Here is a 23,063-nt window from a genome sequence, read left to right as displayed (position 1 = left end):
ATAATCCCCTTTGGTTGTTGATACCTACCTAAAACTTAGTAGTTTTACACTTATCTGGAAGGCACTTTGCTATATTTTGGCCCAAATGAATTTAGTTGATTCCTGTTATTCTCCAGGACTCTCAGTCTTATTCTGTTGTTTCACCTTTGAGATTTTTCTTCTCCCTTTTCTGTGGAGTAAGAAGGCAAATTGAACAGAGCTAGCATTTTCTCTACCGGAGAAGGCAATGGCACCCCACTCCAATACTCTTGCCTGGAAAATCCCATGGACGGAGGAGCCTGGTGGGCTGCAGTCCATGGGGTCACTAAGAGTCGGACACAACTGAGCGACTTCACTTTCAATTTTCACTTTCATGCATTGGAGAAGGAAATGGCAACCTACTCCAGTGTTCTTGCCTGGAGAATCCCAGGGACAGGAGAGCCTGGTGGGCTGCCGTCTGTGGGGTCGCACAGAGTCAGACATTACTGAAGCGACTTAGCAGCAATAGCAGCAGCAGCATTTTCTTTACAGAACTCCTTGTAGAATCTCAGTTCGGTTTAGTCGCTCAGTCGTGTCTGACTCTTTGCAACCCCATGGAATGCAGCATGCCAGACTTCCCTGTCCATCACCAACCCCCAGAGCTTGCTCAAGCTCATGTCCATGGAGTCAGTGATGCCATCCAATCATCCCATCCTCTGTTGTCCCCCTTTCCTCCTGCCTCCAATCTTTCCCAGCATCAGGGTCATTTCCAATGAGACAGTTCTTTGCATCAGATGGCCAAAGTATTAAAGCTTCAGCTTCAGTATGAGTCCTTCCAGTGAGTATTCAGGACTGATTTCCTTTAGGATTGACTGGTTTGATCTCCTTGCCATCCAAGGGACTCTCAAGAGCTTTCTCCACACCACAGTTCAAAAGCATCAGTTCTTCGGTGCTCTCTTTCCCCATCTGATGTTATTATAGAGATCACTCAGCAGTCCTAAAAGTGCTCTCCAGGTTCGATGCACGATACTGGATGCTTGGGGCTAGTGCACTGGGATGACCCAGAGGGATGATATGGGGAGGGAGGAGGGAGGAGGGTTCAGGATGGGGAACGCATGTATACCTGTGGCGGATTCATTTTGATATTTGGCAAAACTAATACAATTATGTAAAGTTTAAAAATAAAATAAAATTTAAAAAAAAAAAAGTGCTGTCTTTGATCAGCTCTTCACTGTTTCTTGACCCTCCCTCAGGTCCTTTTTGATATATGCTCACTCTGCACACAGCTCAGCTCTGTGCTGTCCTCATGCGGAGCAGCACCACAAGTAGAAGGTTAAAAGTGGTTGATGACTAGAATGTTTACCAGAGATTACATGTGGTTGAGAGTTGCAATACCTTAAGATGCCATTCAGGTTCACAACTCTTCAGTCAGACTTATCAATCATTTTCCTGTATATATTTTTCTGTTGTAACATCCATGCCTTCCTTTCAAATAGATTTATTAGGGGACAGTTTCTTCTGTCCTAGCATTCTCCATTCTCCTGTTGGCATTCTTGTTTTTGCGCCTGCTCTTTGGTTTAGAGACTTGTTATCACGCTTATCTACTAAGAACCTTTGCGGGCAGAAGAGAATTAAGGAAAGGTATGGGAGAGTCCAGCTACTTGGCTATACTTCTTCCTTTCCTATCAGAGGACATAGAATTCTTGTGAATTATTAGATATTCTAGGAATCTGGCCAAATGTTCATTTGATAATAGCTTTTAAAACTTTTATTCTACCTAGTGTTATTCTAGGTATTTTCCAGAAAGGAATACCTCTGTGTCTTCTACACAATTACAGAATCTAAGACTGTACTGACATGTCCACAGAATAATAGCATTAACCTAATACATGGACATTGAGTTCATATCTTCAAGCCTATTTTATGTATAATAAAACAGAGATTCCGTCTTCTTTGTCTTTTACAGGTTTTCTGTATTCTGCCACACCAGGAACAGACATGTGCTTTGCTCGACAACATAACACTTCTGACAATAACAACCAGTGTTTACTAGGAGCCAATGGGAATATTTTGTTGCACCTCAATCCTCAGAAGCCAGGGGCTATTGATAACCAGCCACTAGTAACTCAAGAACCAGTAAAGGTAAGTAATTTGACATCTCTTTCAAGTTGCTAATACATTTCATTCTAAAGAGTTCAGCACACAGAAAATGTTTGTGATTCATTTTATTAACCTGTTGTAGATAGAAATGTTTCTATGAGAGTATTTTATGACTTACTACTTGCATAGACTCAGTTTAGTGATCCTTGGAAATGTTATTTTTCTTACTTAGAACAGCTGCTATGAAAATGTAGTTTCACATGTATATGAAAAAAGCTTTTTTAAAAAATAATAATACTTTTTACTGTTGGAAAGAAGTCTATGAAAGCCATCCTTAATATTTTCAAATGTTCCAGTGATTTTCTTTCAAGTGATTTACCTTGAGTTTCCTTTCTTAAATAGTTTATTTTGAAAGTTCAAAATAAAAACCTTTTAGAAAATTCTTTTTTTTTTCTAGTAATGTAAAACTGAGTAGTGACATGTGTTTATTTTCCTGTGTCTGCTGTTGCTGCTAAGTCGCTTCAGTTGTGTCCGACTCTGTGCGACCCCAGAGACGGCAGCCCACCAGACTCCCCTGTCCCTGGGATTCTCCAGGCAAGAACACTGGAGTGGCAACTAGGTTTTGTTAAAACACAAGAGACTAATTTTAAATCCAACATTTGGGGGAATTCCCTGACAGTCCAGTGGTTAGGACTCCGAGCTTTCACTGCTGTGGGCCTGGGTTCCATCCCTGGTCAGGAAACTTAAGATCCCACAAGACAAGAGGTAGGGCCAAAAAAAAGAGTCAACATTTACATTCCATTCTTTCTAAGGCTACATCATTAACACTAGAAGGAGGACGATTAAAACGAACCCCACAGCTGATCCATGGAAGAGATTATGAGATGGTTCCAGAACCTGTATGGAGAGCACTTTATCATTGGTATGGAGCAAACCTGGCCCTACCTAGACCTGTAAGTACAGCCAGTATTGCCTTATATAAGCAGCATTTATAATAGGGCCTTCTATTAATTCACTATGTGAACCTCACTACCCACAAATTAGCTCTTAACCATGATAGAGCTTTCAATACCTGTTCAAATTAGTTGAATAAATTTTAGGTTCTTTTATGTTCATTCACTCATTTACTCATACATTTATTGAGCACTGTATTAGGTTCTAACCACAAAATGATATTCCTTTGGGAATGGGCAACTTATATAAAGCGAAGGAAATAATCACTGGACTAAATAGAGTCAAGGAATTATGAGGCTAGGCAATTACATAAGTCATCCACATAAACACAAACTTTAGATAATGCAGAACTTAGACTGGAGCAGAAGTCTGAGAGCCAGTGCCAAGAAGTTCAGTGAATATAGAAACAGTGGTGCAGATGTTATTTCTAAAATTGTTATTCCCATTAGCCACACAGACATCCACTTAGCTGTTCTGGATTTTGAGGTTTGTCTTTTTGAAGGAGGGACATAACAAGATCACAATAGATGATAGTAAGAATTCAAAGCCAGTGAATTCTGATCGTGACCATTAATAGAATGAGTCATTTAGAGCATAAGTGAAATGCTCTGAAGTAATTTAAAGGGCTTGGAGTGTGTAACATGAAAATATTAGTTAACTCTACAGCATCATTTTGCTTATACAGTAAACAGCAGTATTCATTGCCTTAAATACTCTTTACATTATTGATGCAGTAAAATACTTTATAAGCAGATTCTTTTGCCATATCAAAAAACACTCTCCCTTATATAATGTCCAAACTAGAACTTTTTTATACCAGGAAGGTTTTACATAGATAAGATATAGTAAGTTAGATCACTTCCAAAGAGTGAAACTCTGCTGTATATCCATAGTCTATAATTTTATAATGATTTTGTTATTAATAATTATATTTACAAAAATTATGTTTAAATCTTAATCAGGAATTTACGGTTTGTATTTGTTGGCTCCAAAAGGTTTTTACTATATTTATCAACAGAACTCCTAGGTAGTTACATGTAAATATGAATATACGTAGATGTATATGCATACATATTCTTTATTTATTGGGGTTTGGGGTAGTCCTTGAATTAATCACTTAATTTCTGGGACTTTCCTGCTCTATCTAATATTCTGTACCTGTAAGGGAATCATTGTGATAATTGGATAGATGTTTGATGGATAGATGGATAGATAGATGCAGTTTGATATTTTAGAGTCTGCCTGAATTCACATTGAGTTCAGTTCAGTTGCTCAGTCGTGTCCAACTCTTTGCTACCCCATGGACTGCAGTACACCAGGCTTCCCTGTCCTTCACCAACTTCTGGAGCTTACTCAAACTCATGTCCATCGAGTCGGTGATGTCATCCAACCATCTCATCCTCTGTCGTCCCTTCTCCTGCCTTCCAATCTTTCCCAGCATCAGGCTCTTTTCCAGTGAGTCCGTTCTTCACATCAGGAAGCTTCAGGACTGATTTCCTTTAGGATTTATTGGCTTGATATCCTTGCAGTCCAAGGGACTCTCAAGAGTCTTCTCCAACACCACAGTTCAAAAGCATCAGTGTTTTAATCTCTAAATCTTAGTTTCCTCTTCTGTAAAATGGAGTTAACAATAGTATCTACCTCATTAGACTTGTCTTGATAAGTAAATAATGCATATGATTAGCACAGCATCTGAGTTATAGTAATGGTCAGTAGCAAATTTTGCCTGTTGCTGCTGTCATCATCATTATAATTATTAAATGAGTTTTTTCAAAGCCTCACAAAAGGTCATGCTTTTTAACATTGATATCAGATAAATATTAGTTAAGCTACCATTTTACTACATTAAAGCTTCATTTGCTGGTTTGACAATATTTTTTCACCTCTAAATATGATAATTTGCCTGATTTCAGGAAAAATTGCTATAAAAACACTTAAAGTATGGTGTTCCACGTTAAAGAATACTAAATATATTTGCCACAGCAAGGTTAAAAATCAATACTTTCATCGCCATGTTTATGTAAATCACACCATTTTTTAAAAATATAACTTTAATTCTTGTGAACAAGCTCGTTGACAAATTGAGCAAAGTAAAAAAGAACAAAGAAAATAAAAACCATATCCTACTCCTTAAGAAGTAATTACTATTAACATTTCAGTGTGTGTCTTCCCAAACATTCCTCTGTGCCTATTCATGTACAAATTAGTATAAATAATTTTATGAAATTGAATCATATTATGCTTGCTGTCTTGTAATCTTTTCAATCTAAGATAGATGTTATTGATATCTTTCTAGGTTAATAACATAATTTATTAACCAATCACCATGGATAGACAATTAGTTTGCATCTAGATTTTCGTTGTTTAAAACGATTTTCTGGTGAATATTCTCTTTTCCAAAGTGTGATGATTTCTTTAAGATAAATTCCTGTAAATGGAATTGCATTTATTGTTATCCAGTTGTAGTTCAATTAGTTCATAGACAAGAATAATTAAAATGTAAATAAATATGTATATATGTTTGATTATGCATGAATGTATAAGAATTCGTTGATCTGTAATTTGCTCACAAATTCACTTATCTTGAAAAGTAATCTACACATTAATAAAAGTTACTTCATTATCAGTTCAGATTCTGCCAAAAGTATGTTTTCTCTGTAGCCTGATAACTACAGGTACAGAATTATTGATCTTTCCCCAAATCACAGTTAAACTGAAGTCCTAAGAAAATTTGACTGTTGGCTACAATTTGTAGCTCTCAGTGACTCTAGAAGAAATGGAGAGACTTTTGTTTTTCTCCATTCGTCTTACTGTTGGGGAGAGCTCCTTTTACTGCTTATTATTTAAATAGTAGTTGATAAAGCTTACAAGTGGAGCTTTTGTAGTATATATAGCATATCAGAACATGCAGAATACTTTAAAGAAATAGTCCTAAAGGTTTGGTTTGTATCATTGTTTTTATCTGGCTCTTTACTGCCCCCTCTTGATATTAAAAAATGCTCTGTTGCAGAATACATTGATTTCTAAAGCAAAAGAAAATGAAAGCCCAATTACTTGAGGTTGTTAAAGATTCTGTAAGATTTTATGTTTTAGAGAGTTTGAGGACTTCCCTGGAGGCCCAGTGGTTGAGAATCCACCTGCCAATGCAGAGGACATGGGTTCAGCCCCTGTCCTGATGAATATATCCGACATGCCACTGGTGAACTATACTCCATGTGCCGCACTACTGAGCCTGTGTTGTGGAGCCCGTGAGGGCTGTTTTAACCATGTGACTTTCAGTTTAGTACATCCAATTTAGTTGTTTTAATCATAGACAAAAAAGTATATGAACAGTCCAGTTAAAGAAAACATAGATAGTAAATTTTAACATGGAAACATTTTTGTTCTCACTACTAATACAAGAAATACAATTTAAAGTACATTTAAAATATTCTTTATATGTATTAAAGAAATTAAAGTCATGTCCAGTGATAAGGTTTTGTGACAGTAATACATTCATATAATTCTGGGAATATTGTAAATTGCTGCATTTTGGGTGGCCATATAACTTATGCAGTTAATGACATGAATGTGTGTGTGCTCAGTGATTTTAATCTTGTCCGACTTTTGTGACCCTATGGACTATCCCTCCAGGCTTCTCTGTCCTTGGGACTCCCCAGGCAAGATTGATGAATAATCCTGTACTTTTTTACTTGTGACTCCATTCGTAAGAATTTGTCCTCTAAAAGAACATCATTTTTCTATATGAGATATGTAAAAGTGAAAAGACTTATTGTGTGAAAATACTAGAATTGTAGATAATATTTAAGATTTTCCCTTTAATATTGATATTACTTGCTTTTAAATGAAGGGGGAGAAAATACCTACCAAGAATCCTAATCCTGGAAAATGGACTTAGATGCAGGAGCCTGAGGGCCTATAAACCCATGTCATGTAAACTGGTGACTTTCTGACCTATAGGCAGTGAAGCTTTTGAACATTTCATTTTGAAAGTAAATCTCAGAAATTAGGTAAAAAATGGCAGGTTTTATTTCTTTTATAGTGATCACTTCATATATTTTAAAACAACAGGTGATCAAAAATAGCAAGACAGAAATCCCAGAACTGGAATTGTTTCCTCGCTATCTTCTCTTCCTGAGACAGCAGCCTGCCACTCGGACACAGCAGTCTAACATCTGGGTGAATATGGGTATGATGAGCCTGAGAGTGTTTCCTCAGCATTTACCAAGAGGTAACTTAAGAATGCAGCAAGAATACCGTGCATTTCCTTGAAAAAAATAAAAATGAAAACCAATTTGCTCCAAGCCTGGTGCCACTATTACTAATACACATTTTCATCTGTTTTCATACAGAATCAGAAAATCTCTTATGGGCCTTAGATCTACGGTCATGCGCAAGACTAGCTGGGGTAGAGGCAAAGTCCCAGCAGCAAATGAAAAGGGTTGTTTCCTTTTCTGGCTTGCAAACATACAAAGATAATAAGCAGAAATGAATTTTATATACTTTGTTTCTTTGAGAACAAGCCATTGTAAATTATGTGCTTGACCTCAGTTAGAGTCTGCCAGCCAGTGGCTCTTCTTTTCAACTCCACTCAGATTTCTAAGAAGTAATTTCTTCTGCAATATCCTCTTCTTGTGTGTGTGTTTTGAGTTTTTTGTTTTGGGGGGTTTTTGTAATAAAACATGATATATTTCTTGTGCTAGGCCCAAGGAGCCTTTATAACAGATAATACAAAGGAAAAGATCTGTTTTTAAGAATGAAAGTGAACATTTTCTTCAAAAACATCAAGCCTATCAAAATGGTATATAAATAAGTTTTCATTTTAATGTGATAAATGCAAAAAGTTCCCTTTTGATTTCTCTCTGAGGTTAAATTTTACCGATGGGCCAGGCTTGCTCTATGCTTTTGCATTACAAATATTTGAAATAGTTCTTCAGCAAAAATAATGAGTTCATCCATTTACACAAAATCTCAGACTATGTTAACAATGCCATAATGTTATTATAATCGCTATAACTTATTATTGCAAAAACCACCTATGAACCCAAACCAACCCTGTAAGTATCATCCCTTCTTTGAAATTTAGTAGGATTAGTTTTATTTCATCATTAAAGATTATATTCAGATAATATATGGAAATTCTTACATGTACTGTTTGGTAAGAATTATGCCAAAGCAGTGCCCTCAAACTTTGTCTTTAGGTAACACATTATAATCAAAAAACAGTGAAATAAGAATCTCTCTGAAACACTCTTAATTTAATTTTCCATTGAATAATATCAATAGTATTTGCCTTTCTTTCATGGCACCCATAGTACATATCTTTTTCAATTCTCTTTGAAAGATATCATGAGAGGCAAGATGTGTTGTTGCGCTTTTAGTAAGTATTCTTTATAACTCTTGTGCTGATCCTAGATTTTTGCTGCTTCTGTAAATTCACTAGATTTGTTGGTGCTATTCAAAAGTATGAAATTATGTATAATAAGTGGCGGCCTGCTTAATGAGCTATGCTACAAAAACTGTCTAGAATTCAAATAAATTTCTTTATATGGCTTAGGACAATAGAAATTGACTTGGACACTAGCAAATGCTTATGAATCCTACAACTGTATAGTCATTATGCTCCAAATTTGTTCTTAATTTGAAATTTTATTTCTTACTAATTAGTTATGAAATCAATCATTAATCATTTTGAAGTTTATAAAAATATGCTTTCTTGCTGTAATCTTATAACTAATCCTCTGATTGTGTATTTAGAGAAATTTGCCCTTTTGTTTTCTTCTAGGATTATCCTTTGCTTGCTGATAGTAAATGATTTGCTTTGCTAGAGTTTAAAAGTTAATCGTAGTTGGGTTTTGTTCTCCATACATAGTTTTCATCTTTCTTTCTAATTTATCACAGCTATTTACTGGGCTCTTTTATTCCTTTTCGGCTTCCCTGGTTTCTGAGACAGTAAAGAACCTGCCTGAAATGCAGGAAACCTGAGCTCAGTTTCTGGGTTGGGAAGATCCCCTGGAGGAAGGCATGGCAACCCACTCCAGTATTCTTGTCTGGAGAATCCCCGTGGACAAAGGAGCCTGGCAGGGCCATAGTCCACGGGGTCACAGAGTCGGACACGACTGAGTGATTAAGCACACAATTTATTCCTTTTGAAGTGACAGGTTTCCAAACCTTACTACAGTTATCAATGACTTAATGGTAGCCTTTTTAATAGACAAAGCTACAGAAGTCGTTAAATGATTTTTCAGCCTATTTTAGGTGAGTTAATTCTTGGAAGCTCTGAAAAAGTAGATGATGCCAGTGCTTTTCTCCTCTGTTTAGTAAGTAAAGACTCAAAGCACATTTAATGGGAGGGAAAAAAGCTAAGGTACCATTGAATGGGTGGAAAATTACCTGGAGTGTATAATTGTACCCTTGATAGATTATATTGATACATTGAGTGTATTTTTGTTTTGGGTTGCTCAGTGAACTAAATATAATCTCCCATAGGCAGAGATGACCATTTTAAGCTTCAGCTTTTGTCTAGATTTTTGGCTGAATAGTTACCCAGGGTTTAGCAGATGGTTTTAGCAACCTGTTTTTGATTTCCATAATCTCTTGTCATTTTATCCCCCTTTTCTTTTGAAATATATGGCTAGACTTGATACATTCTTCCTTTAGTCTTTACTCTTTCCCTTTATGCCTCTTTTTGTTTGCACTTTGAGCCCTTCAAGAATTCAAGGTCATGTCTACTGTCCTCTTATTGGGTAGACAGGCCTTTATGGTTCTCCCTAGTACCTTTCGATAGGGCAGTTTCTTTTTTGTCATGGGGCGTTTCTTGGCTTATTTTAAAGCTCTGTTGGCCATGTAATATCTGTGCCTACTTAGAATTCTAAGTAAAAGTTTCTTGAGTAATTGTGCCACAGTGGACCAGGTAATTGGGCCACTTAATGAGAGTGAGGGATTAGCAATGCAAATACAGTTTATTTTAAGAAAGTAGATCAGGTGAATCCAATTATCCTTCTGTGGTATTCAAATCCAGTCCCATTTCCCAGTGTAAGACTCTTCCCCATTCTTTAACACTGAGTTTTGATTTTGCTATTGAGTATGACCCAGCTGAGAGCCAAGAAATCAGTGCCCATTGATATTTGCCACTCTTCTTGGATTCCAGATACTGCCAATTATTTGCGTGTCTGATTTTGTTGTTCTTCCTTTCAAAGTTAAGGCTTACTCTAAGACGCTTAGGTCTCCTGTCTTCATTTTAAAGCTTCTTAAAATTTCTTAATTTATAAAATTATTAAATCTGTAATTCTTATTTCTCATTATTATTTCCTAAAATAGTATGGTCCCCATTACTAAAAGTGGTGCTTTCTCTTTTTTTAACATTTGCCTTTTTCCTTACTGTGATTACTATGACCATAGGAAATGTCCCTTCTCCGAATGCACCATTAAAGCGGGTCTTAGCCTATACAGGCTGTTTTAGTCGAATGCAGACCATCAAGGAAATTCATGAATATCTATCTCAGAGGCTGCGCATCAAAGAGGAAGATATGCGCCTGTGGCTATACAACAGTGAGGTAAGAGGCATGTCAGTCAAGGAAAGTCCTCCTTGTTAGATCCATGTTTCATAAGTATGGAGGGTTTGTCTACATTAATTGTTCATGGACAGTACAATCTTATAAACTCATTATTATAAAGTAACAATAAATACATCTTTTTAACAAATAGTTTATTTCAGATTTGTCTTAAAGTAAGGGACACACATATTGAAATTCAAACAATACAAAAGTATGTGGTGAAAATTCTTCCCATCCTCTGACCTCTGTCTTCCATTCTCCTTAGAGGCAGTGCTTTTAATTATTTATGTATTCTTCCTAACACATGCAATATGTTTTTATTTTACTCTGAAATTGGATGGTAAGTAGTTTTAACCGGCTCTTTATCCCCTAGTTCCTTCTTTCTTACATCTTTCTTTGGTCACCATTGAGAACTGAGAAGCAGTATAGTAAAGAAAGTTAAGAGCACAGCTCCTGGAGCCTCCCTGCCAGGGATTAAGTCCTGACTCCCTCCTGTTAGTTAACTAACCAAGGACAAGTCCCTTAACTCTCTGTCACAGTTTTTCCATGAGTAAATGGGGAAAATAATAATATTTCCCTTAGGATAGTTGTAAGAATTAGATGAGTTAATTTTCCAAGCACTTTAGACAGGGTGAGTGTCAACAAAATGTATAATTCTGTTGCATGGCATTTGGTTTTACATTTTCATTTCCTAGTTAGTGATCAAGGTCCATCTTGAATACAAGCACATTTACTCAGTTTAGTATATACTTACTATATATTAATCAAAACTTCTTTTCTGTAAGCTGTTTAGAAAATCTAAACCTCAGTGAATTTTGGTTTGTGTGATCAGTCTTTCCTGGTCTCCCCAAAATCAGATATAATTTTTTTTAGAAATATAAAATATGTGTTTACAGAGTATAGATTCTTTCCCTCATTTTGCCACCAAAATTATAAGTACTTTTGAATAACTGTAATATGTTAAATGTCTGTACATGAGTTATGTACATGTACCTTCAAGGAATTTTTTAAATTGTCATTCATTTTTATTTCGGCATTTGTTTCAAAGTTAGTAATTAAGTTAACAAAACATTTCCTCCTCCATACACAGAATTACCTCACTCTTCTGGATGATGAGGATCACAGATTGGAATATTTGAAAATCCAGGATGAGCAGCACCTGGTAATTGAAGGTACAAGATGGAAGCATACATCTGTATTAGATTGTTAGGGGAAGAATGAAAGGTTTAATTACTCACCGATAATCTACTTCATGGGGCTTCCCAGATGGTGCAGTGGTAAAGAATCCACCTGCCAATGCAGGAGATGCAGGTTCAATCCCTGGGTCGGGAAGATCCCCTGGAGCAGGAAATGGCAACCTACTCCTACTTTGTTCTTGCCTGGAAAATTCCATGATGTTGCAAAGAGTCGAAGACGACTGAGCAACTGAGCATGACAAGCCTACTTTATAGGTTTTTCCAGCTGGTATTTGATCAGTTTTCTTCATAGTAAAGAAAACCCATTAAACCTTTATGTAATCCTTTTGTAATGGGATATTATTTAGATTGCTTTAAGAGGAAAAACATGTCTACATTCATTATCTGGCAAGGGTGGAAACAGTTGTAAAAACAAGTGAATTCAGTTATAAGTTTACAGTTTATTAAAATTTTCAAGCTTCCTCCTTGAGTTTGAATGAGGAGATTAACATTCTTGCATTGTTAGTGATGCAGGCTTTTCATTAGTCCTCAACACTGATCAAGAAAGCTTAGCTCGAGTAACATACATTTACACACTGGCATGTATAAGTCATTGAAAACTTAGTGTGTCTTTTCTCAAGATTCATGAAACATTCCTAGCTGCCTTTGTATTAAAATGAATACTCCGGCAGTTTCACAATTTAAGAAGGAATTGTAAAAAAGAAAGAAGAAAGAATTGTGATAGTTGCAGTGTTTTAGGCTTAAGAATTTTAATTCCTTCTATTGAAGGTTGAGTATAATTTTACTTCAGGTATGCAATTGAGGGATTAGTTTACTAATTAATTCTAATCACTGACTATAAAGCCCCCTATCTAAAGAATTGGAATGGTTTCAGAGCCAATTACAAAAAAAATTTTTTTTCAGTTTCTGGTTTAGAAATAAGTTTTTGTTTTTAAACAGTACACTTGAGTGGGTGTGATTTGATTGGATAAGAGATTAACACATTATTGTCTTTCTAGTTCGCAACAAAGATATGAGTTGGCCTGAAGAAATGTCCTTTATAGCAAACAGTAGTAAAATAGATAGACACAAGGGTAAGTTTCCACTGTATTTATTTTTAAACAGATGATCTTAAAAGTATTATTTTATGTTTTCTTCTTTCAACTGTTGAAGTGTTAACAAATTGTAGCTTTCTAGCTCAATAGTGATTAGGCCCCGTCTTATTTTTCTTTTTCCTGAAGCATCACATTTCTTTCTAACCTTGCAATTAAATTATTTATTCATTTTAAAAGATACAATTCTAGGAGAGAATTGTTTGAACTCTAAAAAACCATCAGAGCAATTGAAGAGAATCATTGCTACTTCCAGAGTACAAATGAGCATAGATCCAATAGATTATCATGATTGCCAGTGAGGCTCCGTGAAAAACTTCTACTTTAACATTGCAAGACCCAACAGAAAATTATTATCTCCATCTAACTGATTAGAAAAAGTATAAAAATCATTGCATTGAATACAAATAACTGTTTGGTCTATGACATCTTGCTGCAGCTAGGCTTCTGTTCTCATATTGTTTGTTCCAGTTCCGACAGAAAAGGGGGCCACAGGTCTGAGTAACCTGGGAAATACATGCTTCATGAATTCAAGCATCCAGTGTGTTAGTAACACGCAGCCACTGACACAGTATTTTATCTCAGGGAGACATCTTTATGAACTCAACAGGTAATCTTCCTTGAGTCATTGGCTCTTAACTTTTATAATTTTGATATGAACCCAGTATTACCTAAATCTGTTCTTTATTCACCCTGAGGGAGAAAATTCTTCATCTTATTTGCCCTGTTAAGCATGAAGTAAGCTTCCCTAGTGGCTCAGTGGTAAAGAATCCACCTGCCAGTACATGAGACATGGGTTGGTAAAGAACCCACCTGGGTCAGGAAGATCCCCTGGAAAAGGAAATGGCAACCCACTCCTGTATTCTTGCCTGAGAATTTCGTGGCAGAGGAGCCTGGTGGGCTACAATCCATGGGGTTGCAAAGAGTCGGACACAATTGAAGCAACTAAAGGACAAGGACCAAATGTTGCTTCTCTTGTTTTGAAAATGTATTTTGATGTGAGAAAACAGATACTAGGCATTTCTGTGTTCACATGATTGTGATTTATAAGAATCATTAAGCAATACATTTTCCTCCCAAACTTGTAGGACAAATCCCATTGGTATGAAGGGGCATATGGCTAAATGCTATGGGGATTTAGTACAGGAGCTTTGGAGTGGAACTCAGAAAAATGTCGCCCCATTAAAGCTTCGGGTAAGCATGTTAAAATAATATAAAGGTATTAAGTCTTAAGCAGCTGTTTAAGTAATTTTCTTTGTTTTTTATATTTATCTTTTAATTTTAGCTTAATGTTTTTGGGTCTTTCATAAGACATAAACTTTTACTTGTTCAATTATAAGCAAAATACTCTTATAGGCATAGTAGATAGAAAAAGTTCAGAAGTACAGTCTAAATTTATAAATTTTATCAAGTATTTTACTTGTATATATAGTAAACTTTTCTTTTTTCGACCTTCATTATTATTAGTATTCCAACTGCAAGGTAGCCCTGAGTCTAATTAATGATACTCAGTAGCTTTTTAACATTACTAAGATAATTAGTTCTATCCATAGAACAAAAAAAAAAAGTAGCAGAAAGAAAGACTGTAATTAATGAATACAAATTTTACATTAATATTATTTATAGTGAATTTTAGTAAAGTTTGGATTATTTTTTATCTTTATTTAAAAGTAAGTTGAGAACTTCCCTGGTGGTCAAGTGGCTTATTAGACTCCTTGCTTCCAATGCAGGGGGCCTGGGTTTGATCCCTGGTCAGGGAACTAGATCCCACATGTCACAATGAAGATTGATCTGTGTGCTATAGCTAAGACCTGGTGAAGTCAAATAAATAATTTTTTTAAGGCAAGGCAAAAGCTTTTTAGGTTAAAAATTAATAATCATAGTAGCTAAAAATTTGGTTACTTATCACTTACCAGCCACTATCTGATTACTTTATGTGTATTAACTCATTTAATCTTCTAAATGGCCCCATAATATAAAGCAGTGTTACAGTCCCCATTTTATGGCTCAGGAAACTAAGGCTAATAGCAGTTAAGTAGCCTATCCAAGGTTGCAAGCTAGTTAGTAAGTCTTCACAGTTGAACACTGGGCTATTCTGCCTCTAATAATAAAAGTTAGGATACAACAACACCAGAAAAGCTAACTGTAAAAGAAAACAGGGAATCTTCCAATGTGACCAAATGCTATTTTAATATTTTCATATTGTATCTTAAATAGCAATGGCAACCCACTCCAGTGTTCCTGCCTGGAGAATCCTAGGGACGGGAGCCTGGTGGGCTGCCATCTATGGGGGTCACACAGAGTCAGACACGACTGAAGTGAATTAGCAGCATGTACCTAAAGAACTGTTTGCCTATATTGATACTAAACCAGGACACAGGACTGGCCATAATACTTTTTTTAGTGGGCTGGGGGAGCATCATTTGATATAAAGATTAGAAAGATTTCCTGATTATCCAAAATATATTTGCTGAAATAGACTAAATACTATATTGTTTGGGCTTCCCTGGAAGCTCAGCTGGTAAAGAATCCATCTACAGTGCAGGGGACCCCAGTTTGATTCCTGGATCGGAAAGATCTGCTAGAGAAGGGATAGGCTACCCACTCCAGTATTCTTGGGCTTCCTTGGTGGCTCAGCTGGTAAAGAATCCGCCTGCAATGTGGGAGACCTGGATTCGATCCTTGGGTTGGGAAGATCCCCTGGAGAAGGGAATGGCTGCCCACTCCAGTATTCTGGCCTGGAGAATACTGTGGACTGTATAGTTTACTTATTCTCATGTCTCTGATTGAATTATGGGTATGGTCAGTCTCAATTTTATGGGATAGCAAATAATGAATTTGATTCCTTTTACATTTGTAGTGGACCATAGCAAAATATGCTCCCAGGTTTAATGGGTTCCAGCAACAAGACTCCCAAGAACTTCTGGCTTTTCTCTTGGATGGTCTGCATGAAGATCTCAACCGAGTCCATGAGAAGCCATATGTGGAACTGAAGGACAGTGATGGCAGACCAGATTGGGAAGTAGCTGCAGAGGTTTGTCACTTTTGAGTTTCTAATGTAAGCACAGATAAAATATTCTGGCCCCAAATAAGTTTTGCGCAACTTAAACACTAACTAAACTGTTCTGTGATCAGAATTTTACTGTGAAAATGAAGGAATTTTATAATTCTCTGCTTATTTCTTGTGCCATAATCCCAAAACAAAGTATCGTTAATGAACATAGAAAAACGTTTCCTTTTCACATCACACATTTTGGGGAGAGGATGTAGGAATAATTATTCAGTAGAACTTTAGGAGTCCCCATAATTGCTAAAGTAATGTGTATAGTGACTAATAGGCATATTTTATGTGCCTTTAATGGACAAAGAACTCACCATTGTTACCATGGTAAAAAGAAAGAAAAGAAAGTAGGATTTTTCATCTGAATTTGGTATTTTATATATTGAGCAAAAAGAAACACATTCTAAGGAATTTCCTGGCAGTCCAGTGGCAGAGTCCATGCTCTCATTGCAGGGGGCCCAGGTTGGATCCCTGTTTAGGGAACTAAGATCTGAGCGCTGCATGGTGTGGCCAGAAAAAAAAAGAATTACATTCTATTCAATCACTGGTTTTCTTTACTTTCTCAGTAGGCAATATATTTAAAATTATATACCTGATTTGTAAATCTGTAGACAGAAAGCTTATTTTTGAAGGAAAAATTAAGAATTATAATCTTGACATTAAGTCTAATATATTTAACCATTGCCTTGAATTTTTGGAGAAAAGCTTATGTTTTGAATTTGGAGGGGATAAAAAAGTTCTCTCATCTTTTTTCTTGCTAGGCCTGGGATAATCATCTAAGGAGAAATAGATCAATTGTTGTGGATTTGTTCCATGGGCAGCTAAGGTCCCAAGTCAAATGCAAGACATGTGGACATATAAGTGTCCGATTTGACCCTTTCAATTTTTTGTCTTTGCCACTACCAATGGACAGTTACATGCACTTAGAAATAACAGGTAGGTCACAAAGTTCTGAAACATTATTTAATTCCTTTGTCTTTTACCTTGTATTCAGTCAGCTTGAATTTGTAAGTTTAGTCATTTGTTTATAGTGAGTTCTCATAAAGATTGGTAGTCAGCATGTTATAGTTTTTTAAAAATTTTATTGGAGTATAATTGATTTACAATGTTCTGTAATGATAACAAGTCTGGTTTCAGGCATGATTTGAGGTTTGAAAGACTTGAACATGCGTCCATTTTTGTGCTCATTGAGTTCTCTTAATTTTAAATGTGCCAGAAGCTCTCTTGAAAAATCTTGCAAAGCCACTCACACTTCTTTATTGGGTGAACATACAAAAATAATGATTTTACTTAATATTATTTTAAACACCACCTGTTGTAGTGTGTACATATAAAAATTCTAGACAAATGTTTACTAGTTGCAAGTCTCACACACACACAGGTATAAAGCTTTCAGTGAAACCTGAATTTTACTAATAAAAATCTTTTCTCTTTACTAGTTATTAAGCTGGATGGTACTACCCCTGTACGATATGGACTAAGACTGAATATGGATGAAAAGTACACAGGTTTAAAAAAACAGCTGAGTGATCTCTGTGGACTTAAATCAGAACAAATCCTCCTTGCCGAAGTACATGGTTCCAACATAAAGGTGATATTAACTATTCTTTCTGGGAAACCCTTGATTCCTTCAAAAATCACAGTTTTCTCAATTAATTATTGTGTTAAATGACCAAGGGAGATAATAAAACACAACAAAAACTGGAAAAAAATTGTAAAGCTTTTCATTCCAGAAGAAACTAAAAGAGTTGTCCACCAGAATAAAAGAGTAAAATGATGGTGATATTTTTAAAGAAGAGAAACATGTAAGCCCAGAGCCCCCTATATGGAGTGGTCTAGCTATGTCAGTACAGTCTGAATTTACCCCAAGGACCGCCACTGCTTTGTTTTATGTCTCTTATGTGTTACTACTGTTCCTAGAATTCTTTAAGTATTTTGTGTATTTATGAATGTGTGTTCTTAATACTTATTTATAAATATATATACCTGGCCTTTAAACACACTAAGAGGGTAAAAACAAAGTGATGCAAATCACTTCTTCCTCCATACCAGCTGGAGAAAGAAGCAATAATAAATAAGTTGCCCTAAATTGAGTTCCTACCATTGGTATTATTTATATTCATCTTCAGGATTTTTAAACAAGTTCCCACCTCCTTAACATTTTTTTCATGTGTAATGCAGAGGTGAGATCTCTGGGGATTTGGGGTTTAGATTCTTGAAATGAAGGGCAAAACTTAAGTCAGTTATACACATCATACTTCCTTCCTATGAAAGAGGATAACGGTTTCTCCAGTAAAGTTAGTTTTCATTCAGTTTATCAAACCTGCATCTTTTAGTTATTTTAGAAAATTTATTCAGACATCTTGTTTGCTTTACTGATAAAAGAATCTAAGACATTTGCTTCAAATATATCAGAGATGATTCTCCATTTTGTCTGAAACATCTCCCCCTTCTCCTCTTGCTTCTTTTTCTGTAGAATTTCCCTCAGGACAACCAGAAAGTACGGCTCTCAGTGAGTGGATTTTTGTGTGCATTTGAAATTCCCATCCCTGGATCTCCAATTTCAGCTTCTAGTCCAATACAGACAGGTAAGAGAGAACTAGAACTCTTTCTCATGATTTTAGCTTTGAATAATAGTCTAAGGGTTGTCATTCTTTTTCGGTTTTTGTTTAGGCTAAAAATATTAGAGAAAAAAAAAATTACAGCAAAAGAATGTTGGCGCCTGTAGGAAACCGTACTGAACATCTTAAATTCTTCATTTTATTAATGAGGAACCTAAAATTCAGAGAACCTAAGTTGGATAGGTAGTTCTTAGCTAAATCTACCACTGGAGTTCAGATCTTTTAACTCTCTTATCTAATACTAACATGGCAACAGGTGGTATGAAACAAATGTGCTTTAGAAAACAGAATAGTGAATTTGCCTAAAAAAGAAGTTTGTTTATACTCTGATATTTATATGGTCATTCATATAATTTAATATGATCATCCAGTTAGTCTTCTTGGCCATCGTCTCTTCTTTTTATTGTTGATAATTAGATTTCCCAGCTATCAAAGGCTTCAGAGAGAAGGGGGCTCCTCTCATAGGTGCTCAGTAGATAGTACTGATGGTGGGTTGGTGGATGATTTATTATTGCTCTTTTTGTTTGTTTGTTTATATCATTTATATCACTGTCCTATAGAACCCTCTGCAATGATGAAAACTTTCTTTAATCTTTGCCATCCAATAGAGTATCCAATGGAGAAGGCAATGGCACCCCACTCCAGTGTTCTTGCCTGGAGAATCCCAGGGATGGCGGAGCCTGGTGGGCTGCCGTCTGTGGGGTCACACAGAGTCGGACATGACTAAAGCGACTTAGCAGCAGCAGAGTATCCAGTAGTCACACCAACTGTTTAGCATTTGAACTGTGGCTAGTAAAACTAAGAAAATGCATTTGTAATTTAAAAAGCAATGTCTTTCATCAGTTATAACAAATGTTTCATTGTGGTGGGGGAGGGTGCTAATGGGGGAGACTGTGCTTGTGTGGGGGCAGGGAGCAGATGGGAGTTCTCTGCAGGTGTTTTTAAAAATAAAGTGTTTGTAAAATATCTGGCTAGAGACTACATGGAGAAATGAATTTTTTGAGACTAAGAAAAAGAAAAGCAGAACTATTTTCATGCCATAACATAGGACTGATAAAGATTGTTGTAAAAATTTCACTTACTCTTTCTAGCAGTTACTCTTGTTTAGTCATTTAATCGAAAGTATTAGTAATGAAAGTAAAATCTAAAATGAAAGTCTTACAGTTAATCTAGAATTATTTGACCTATGATTACTTCAGTCCTAAGTTAAAAGAGACTGTCAGTGGTCTGGGTCCCAGCAATGTTTGAGAAAAGAGGAAAGATAAAGGTACCACAAACATATGATGCTGTGCTTACCTTTGAATTTGTAGATTTCTCCTCCTCCCCATCTACAAACGGAATGTTCACCCTGACTGCCAACGGGGACCTGCCTCGACCAATATTCATTCCCAATGGAATGCCAAACACTGTTGTGCCATGTGGAACTGAGAAAAACTTCACAAATGGAATGGTGAATGGTCATATGCCATCTCTTCCCGACAGTTCCTTTACAGGCTACATCATTGCAGTCCACCGGAAAATGGTTAGTTCAATGTTAGGCAAATTACTGCTGGTCTTGCCAGTGCTATTTATGAAACAGCAGTTTCTGCCTTGGCAACATCTTCAGTGTGTGCACTTTCAATGTGTTGGTTACAGCCAGGATCTAGTATCACATCTGACAGCCTACATAGGAAATGATACTCCTCACTCACATTAAGCAGCAACAAGACAGCTGGTGCATCGGAATACTGTTGTCTCTAGAAAGTTTGTGACTCCTGTATGTTCATGTCAGCGTATACATCTTCGTTACCATATAAGTGTGGCTGCCTTAGATAAGGTTTTGTTTGTTTTGGAAGGAGAAACAAGATTCCTAGGCAAGACAAGTTGTTTCCTAGGACTGCTGTAGCAAATTGGCACAAACTTGTGGCTTAAAACAATAGAAATTAATTCTTTGACAGTTCTGAAGCCCGGAAGTCTGAAATCAAGGCATCAATATGGTTGTGCCCCTCCACAGGTTTTAGGAGAGAATCCTTCTTGCCTCTTCCAATTTGTAAATACCTGAAAATAAACTTTACAAAAAATATACAAGGTACCTATGTAGAAAACAATAAAATATTATTGCTAGAAATTAAAGAAGACTCAATTTGAAGGAATAGACTATGTCCATGGGATGGCAACCCACTCAAATAGTCTTGCCTGGAGAATCCCATGGACAGAGGAGCCTGGAGGGCTACAGTCCATAGGGTCACAAAGAGTTGATCATGACTGAAGCAACAGAGCATGCACTCATGGATTAGAAGACTCAATATTTCAAAAATAACAATTCTCCACAAACAGATCTATAGATTCAATGCACAGTCCTAATAAAAATGCAAACTCTGTATGTTACACGTGTATGTGTATAACTTTATAAGCTGATTCTAATATATGGAAGCGCAAAGCACTAAAATAACCAAAGCAGTCTTGAAGAACAAAGAATGAGGAATTGAGCTATCAGATATCATGATTTTATTAAAGCTTCCCTGGTGGATCAGATGGTAAAGTGTCTGCCTGCAATGCAGGAGACCCGGGTTCAATCCCTGGGTTGGGAAGATCTGGAGAAGGAAATGGCACCCCACTCCAGTACTCTTGCCTGGAGAATCCCACGGACGGAGGAGCCTGGTAAGCTACAGTCCATGGGGTCACAAAGAGTGATTTTATTAAGCAATGATATTTGAGACATTGTATTATTGGTATGAGAAAAGGCAAATAAACCAATGAAATAAAATAGCCCCCAAACAGGTTCACACATGTATGGGCACTTGATTTATAACAAAGATAGCATTACAGAGCTGTAAAAGACAACTCACTTAGTAAATGGTGCTGGGATAATTGGGTATCCATATGAAATTTGACATACCTAGATCTCACCACATAAAAATCAGTTGCAGGTGGACTGTAGAGTTAAATATGAAGGCAAAACAAAGGTGAATATGTTCATGACCTTGGTTTAGGGGGAAAACTTCTTCAGTAGGGCACAGAAAGCACTAAATATAAGAGGAAGGATTGTTAAATTGGGCATAAAACTAAGAACTTCAGTTTCATCAGAAGACATCACTAAAAGAATTAAAGGCAAGCCATGGAGTAGAAGATGTTTGTAACTCATATTACCAACAAGAGCTCTCATACACTGCTGATGAGTGCACATTAATACAGCTACTTAGAAAACTAAGTTTTCTAACTGAAGATAAATAATTCCACCATTCTATTTTGTGTTTTTAAAAATGTCCATTAGTAGTAGAAAGGGTAAGGCAGTTGAGTCGTAGTCATAGAATATTATGCAGCATTGAAAATGAATGAATTTATACTTATTCCCAACATAAAAGAATCTCATAAAAATAATGCAGGAAAGAAATCAGAAACAAAAAGAAATGAAATAATATATTTATAAATAAAGCGTTAAAGACAGGGAAGATGAAATTTACTGTTTATTATGCATAGGGTATAAAACAAAGAAAAGCAAAGATATAATTACCAGAATTCAGAAAAACTGTTACCTCTAGGAGGAAGCTCAAGGAAAGCTTTGGAGTGCTGACCGAATTGCTTCTTGACCTGATTGGTGATTACACAGCTAATTACTTTGTGATAATTCTTTGAAATGTACATTTTCCCTTTGAATTAGTAACTCCCAAGTTAAAGTGATTTTTCTGACCATGTAGATGATGGTCTGTGGATCATTTTCTAGACAGGGTTGTTTGAGTAAACATCCTAGAGAATTAAGGGATATATTTGTGTCTTAGAATTTTGTTTAAGTGCGGCTCAAATCTTGTTTAAGCACAGTCCCATCACCTAAGATCATTGGAGTGATTCATGCATTTCCCCATGTCTTTAAACAAAGCATTATCAGATTAAATATTAAGAACTCTGATGTATTTTAAAAAAATCTTTCTTACAAAACAGCTCCCTTCATCTATCATGTATGTTATATAAAGTGGTTGGTAAGTGCTTAAAGCATTATATACAGGTTTTTTTGTAATTATTGGACCATAAAGTGTGCTCTAAATTTTTACCTTTTAACCAGTTCCCTGTTTCCAGTTTACTTTATAATCTAATAGCTGCTTTGGGGAGTGCCTAAAATCGATGTGAGAGTTGAACTGTGAAGAAAGCTGAGCGCTGAAGAATTGATGTTTTTGAACTGTGGTGTTGGAGAAGACTCTTGAGAGTCCCTTGGACTGCAAGGAGATCCAACCAGTCCATCCTAAAGGAGATCAGTCCTAATGTTTATTGGAAGGACTGATGTTGAAGCTGAAACTCCAATACTTTGGCCACTTCATGCGAAGAGTTGACTCATTGGAAAAGACGCTGATGCTGGGAGGGATTGAGGGCAGGAGGAGAAGGGGACGACAGAGAATGAGATGGCTGGATGGCAGCACCGACTCAATGGACATGAGTTTGAGTGAACTCTGGGAGTTGGTGATGGACAGGGAGGCCTGGCGTGCTGCGATTCATGGGGCCGCAAAGAGTCGGACGTGACTGAGCGACTGAACTGAAAATCGATTTTACCATCT

General features: G+C 36.4%; 1 protein-coding gene across 2 annotated transcripts in view; it reads left to right on the top strand.

Annotated features, from left to right (window-relative positions):
* Window positions 1-23,063, top strand: part of USP32 (ubiquitin specific peptidase 32) — a 209,303-nt gene that overhangs the window by 161,062 nt on the left and 25,178 nt on the right. Inside the window, exons 14-26 of one of the 2 annotated variants that reach the window (XM_086360499.1) lie at window positions 1,925-2,100; window positions 2,871-3,011; window positions 7,084-7,243; window positions 10,414-10,568; window positions 11,659-11,740; window positions 12,763-12,837; window positions 13,327-13,465; window positions 13,944-14,049; window positions 15,716-15,889; window positions 16,678-16,852; window positions 17,356-17,507; window positions 18,393-18,504; window positions 19,848-20,059. In XM_086360499.1, coding sequence (XP_086216625.1) covers window positions 1,925-2,100; window positions 2,871-3,011; window positions 7,084-7,243; window positions 10,414-10,568; window positions 11,659-11,740; window positions 12,763-12,837; window positions 13,327-13,465; window positions 13,944-14,049; window positions 15,716-15,889; window positions 16,678-16,852; window positions 17,356-17,507; window positions 18,393-18,504; window positions 19,848-20,059 — 1,859 coding nt within the window. The remainder of the gene's footprint in view (window positions 1-1,924; window positions 2,101-2,870; window positions 3,012-7,083; window positions 7,244-10,413; window positions 10,569-11,658; window positions 11,741-12,762; window positions 12,838-13,326; window positions 13,466-13,943; window positions 14,050-15,715; window positions 15,890-16,677; window positions 16,853-17,355; window positions 17,508-18,392; window positions 18,505-19,847; window positions 20,060-23,063) is intronic. The other variant, XM_086360500.1, reaches the window with a different exon arrangement.

Source organism: Bos grunniens, chromosome 19 (assembly GCF_055505025.1).
Source record: "Bos grunniens cultivar Pamir isolate PY7600 chromosome 19, Bosgru_T2T1.0, whole genome shotgun sequence".
Classification (NCBI taxonomy): domain Eukaryota; kingdom Metazoa; phylum Chordata; class Mammalia; order Artiodactyla; family Bovidae; genus Bos; species Bos grunniens.
This window is presented reverse-complemented; position numbering and strand designations above follow the sequence as displayed.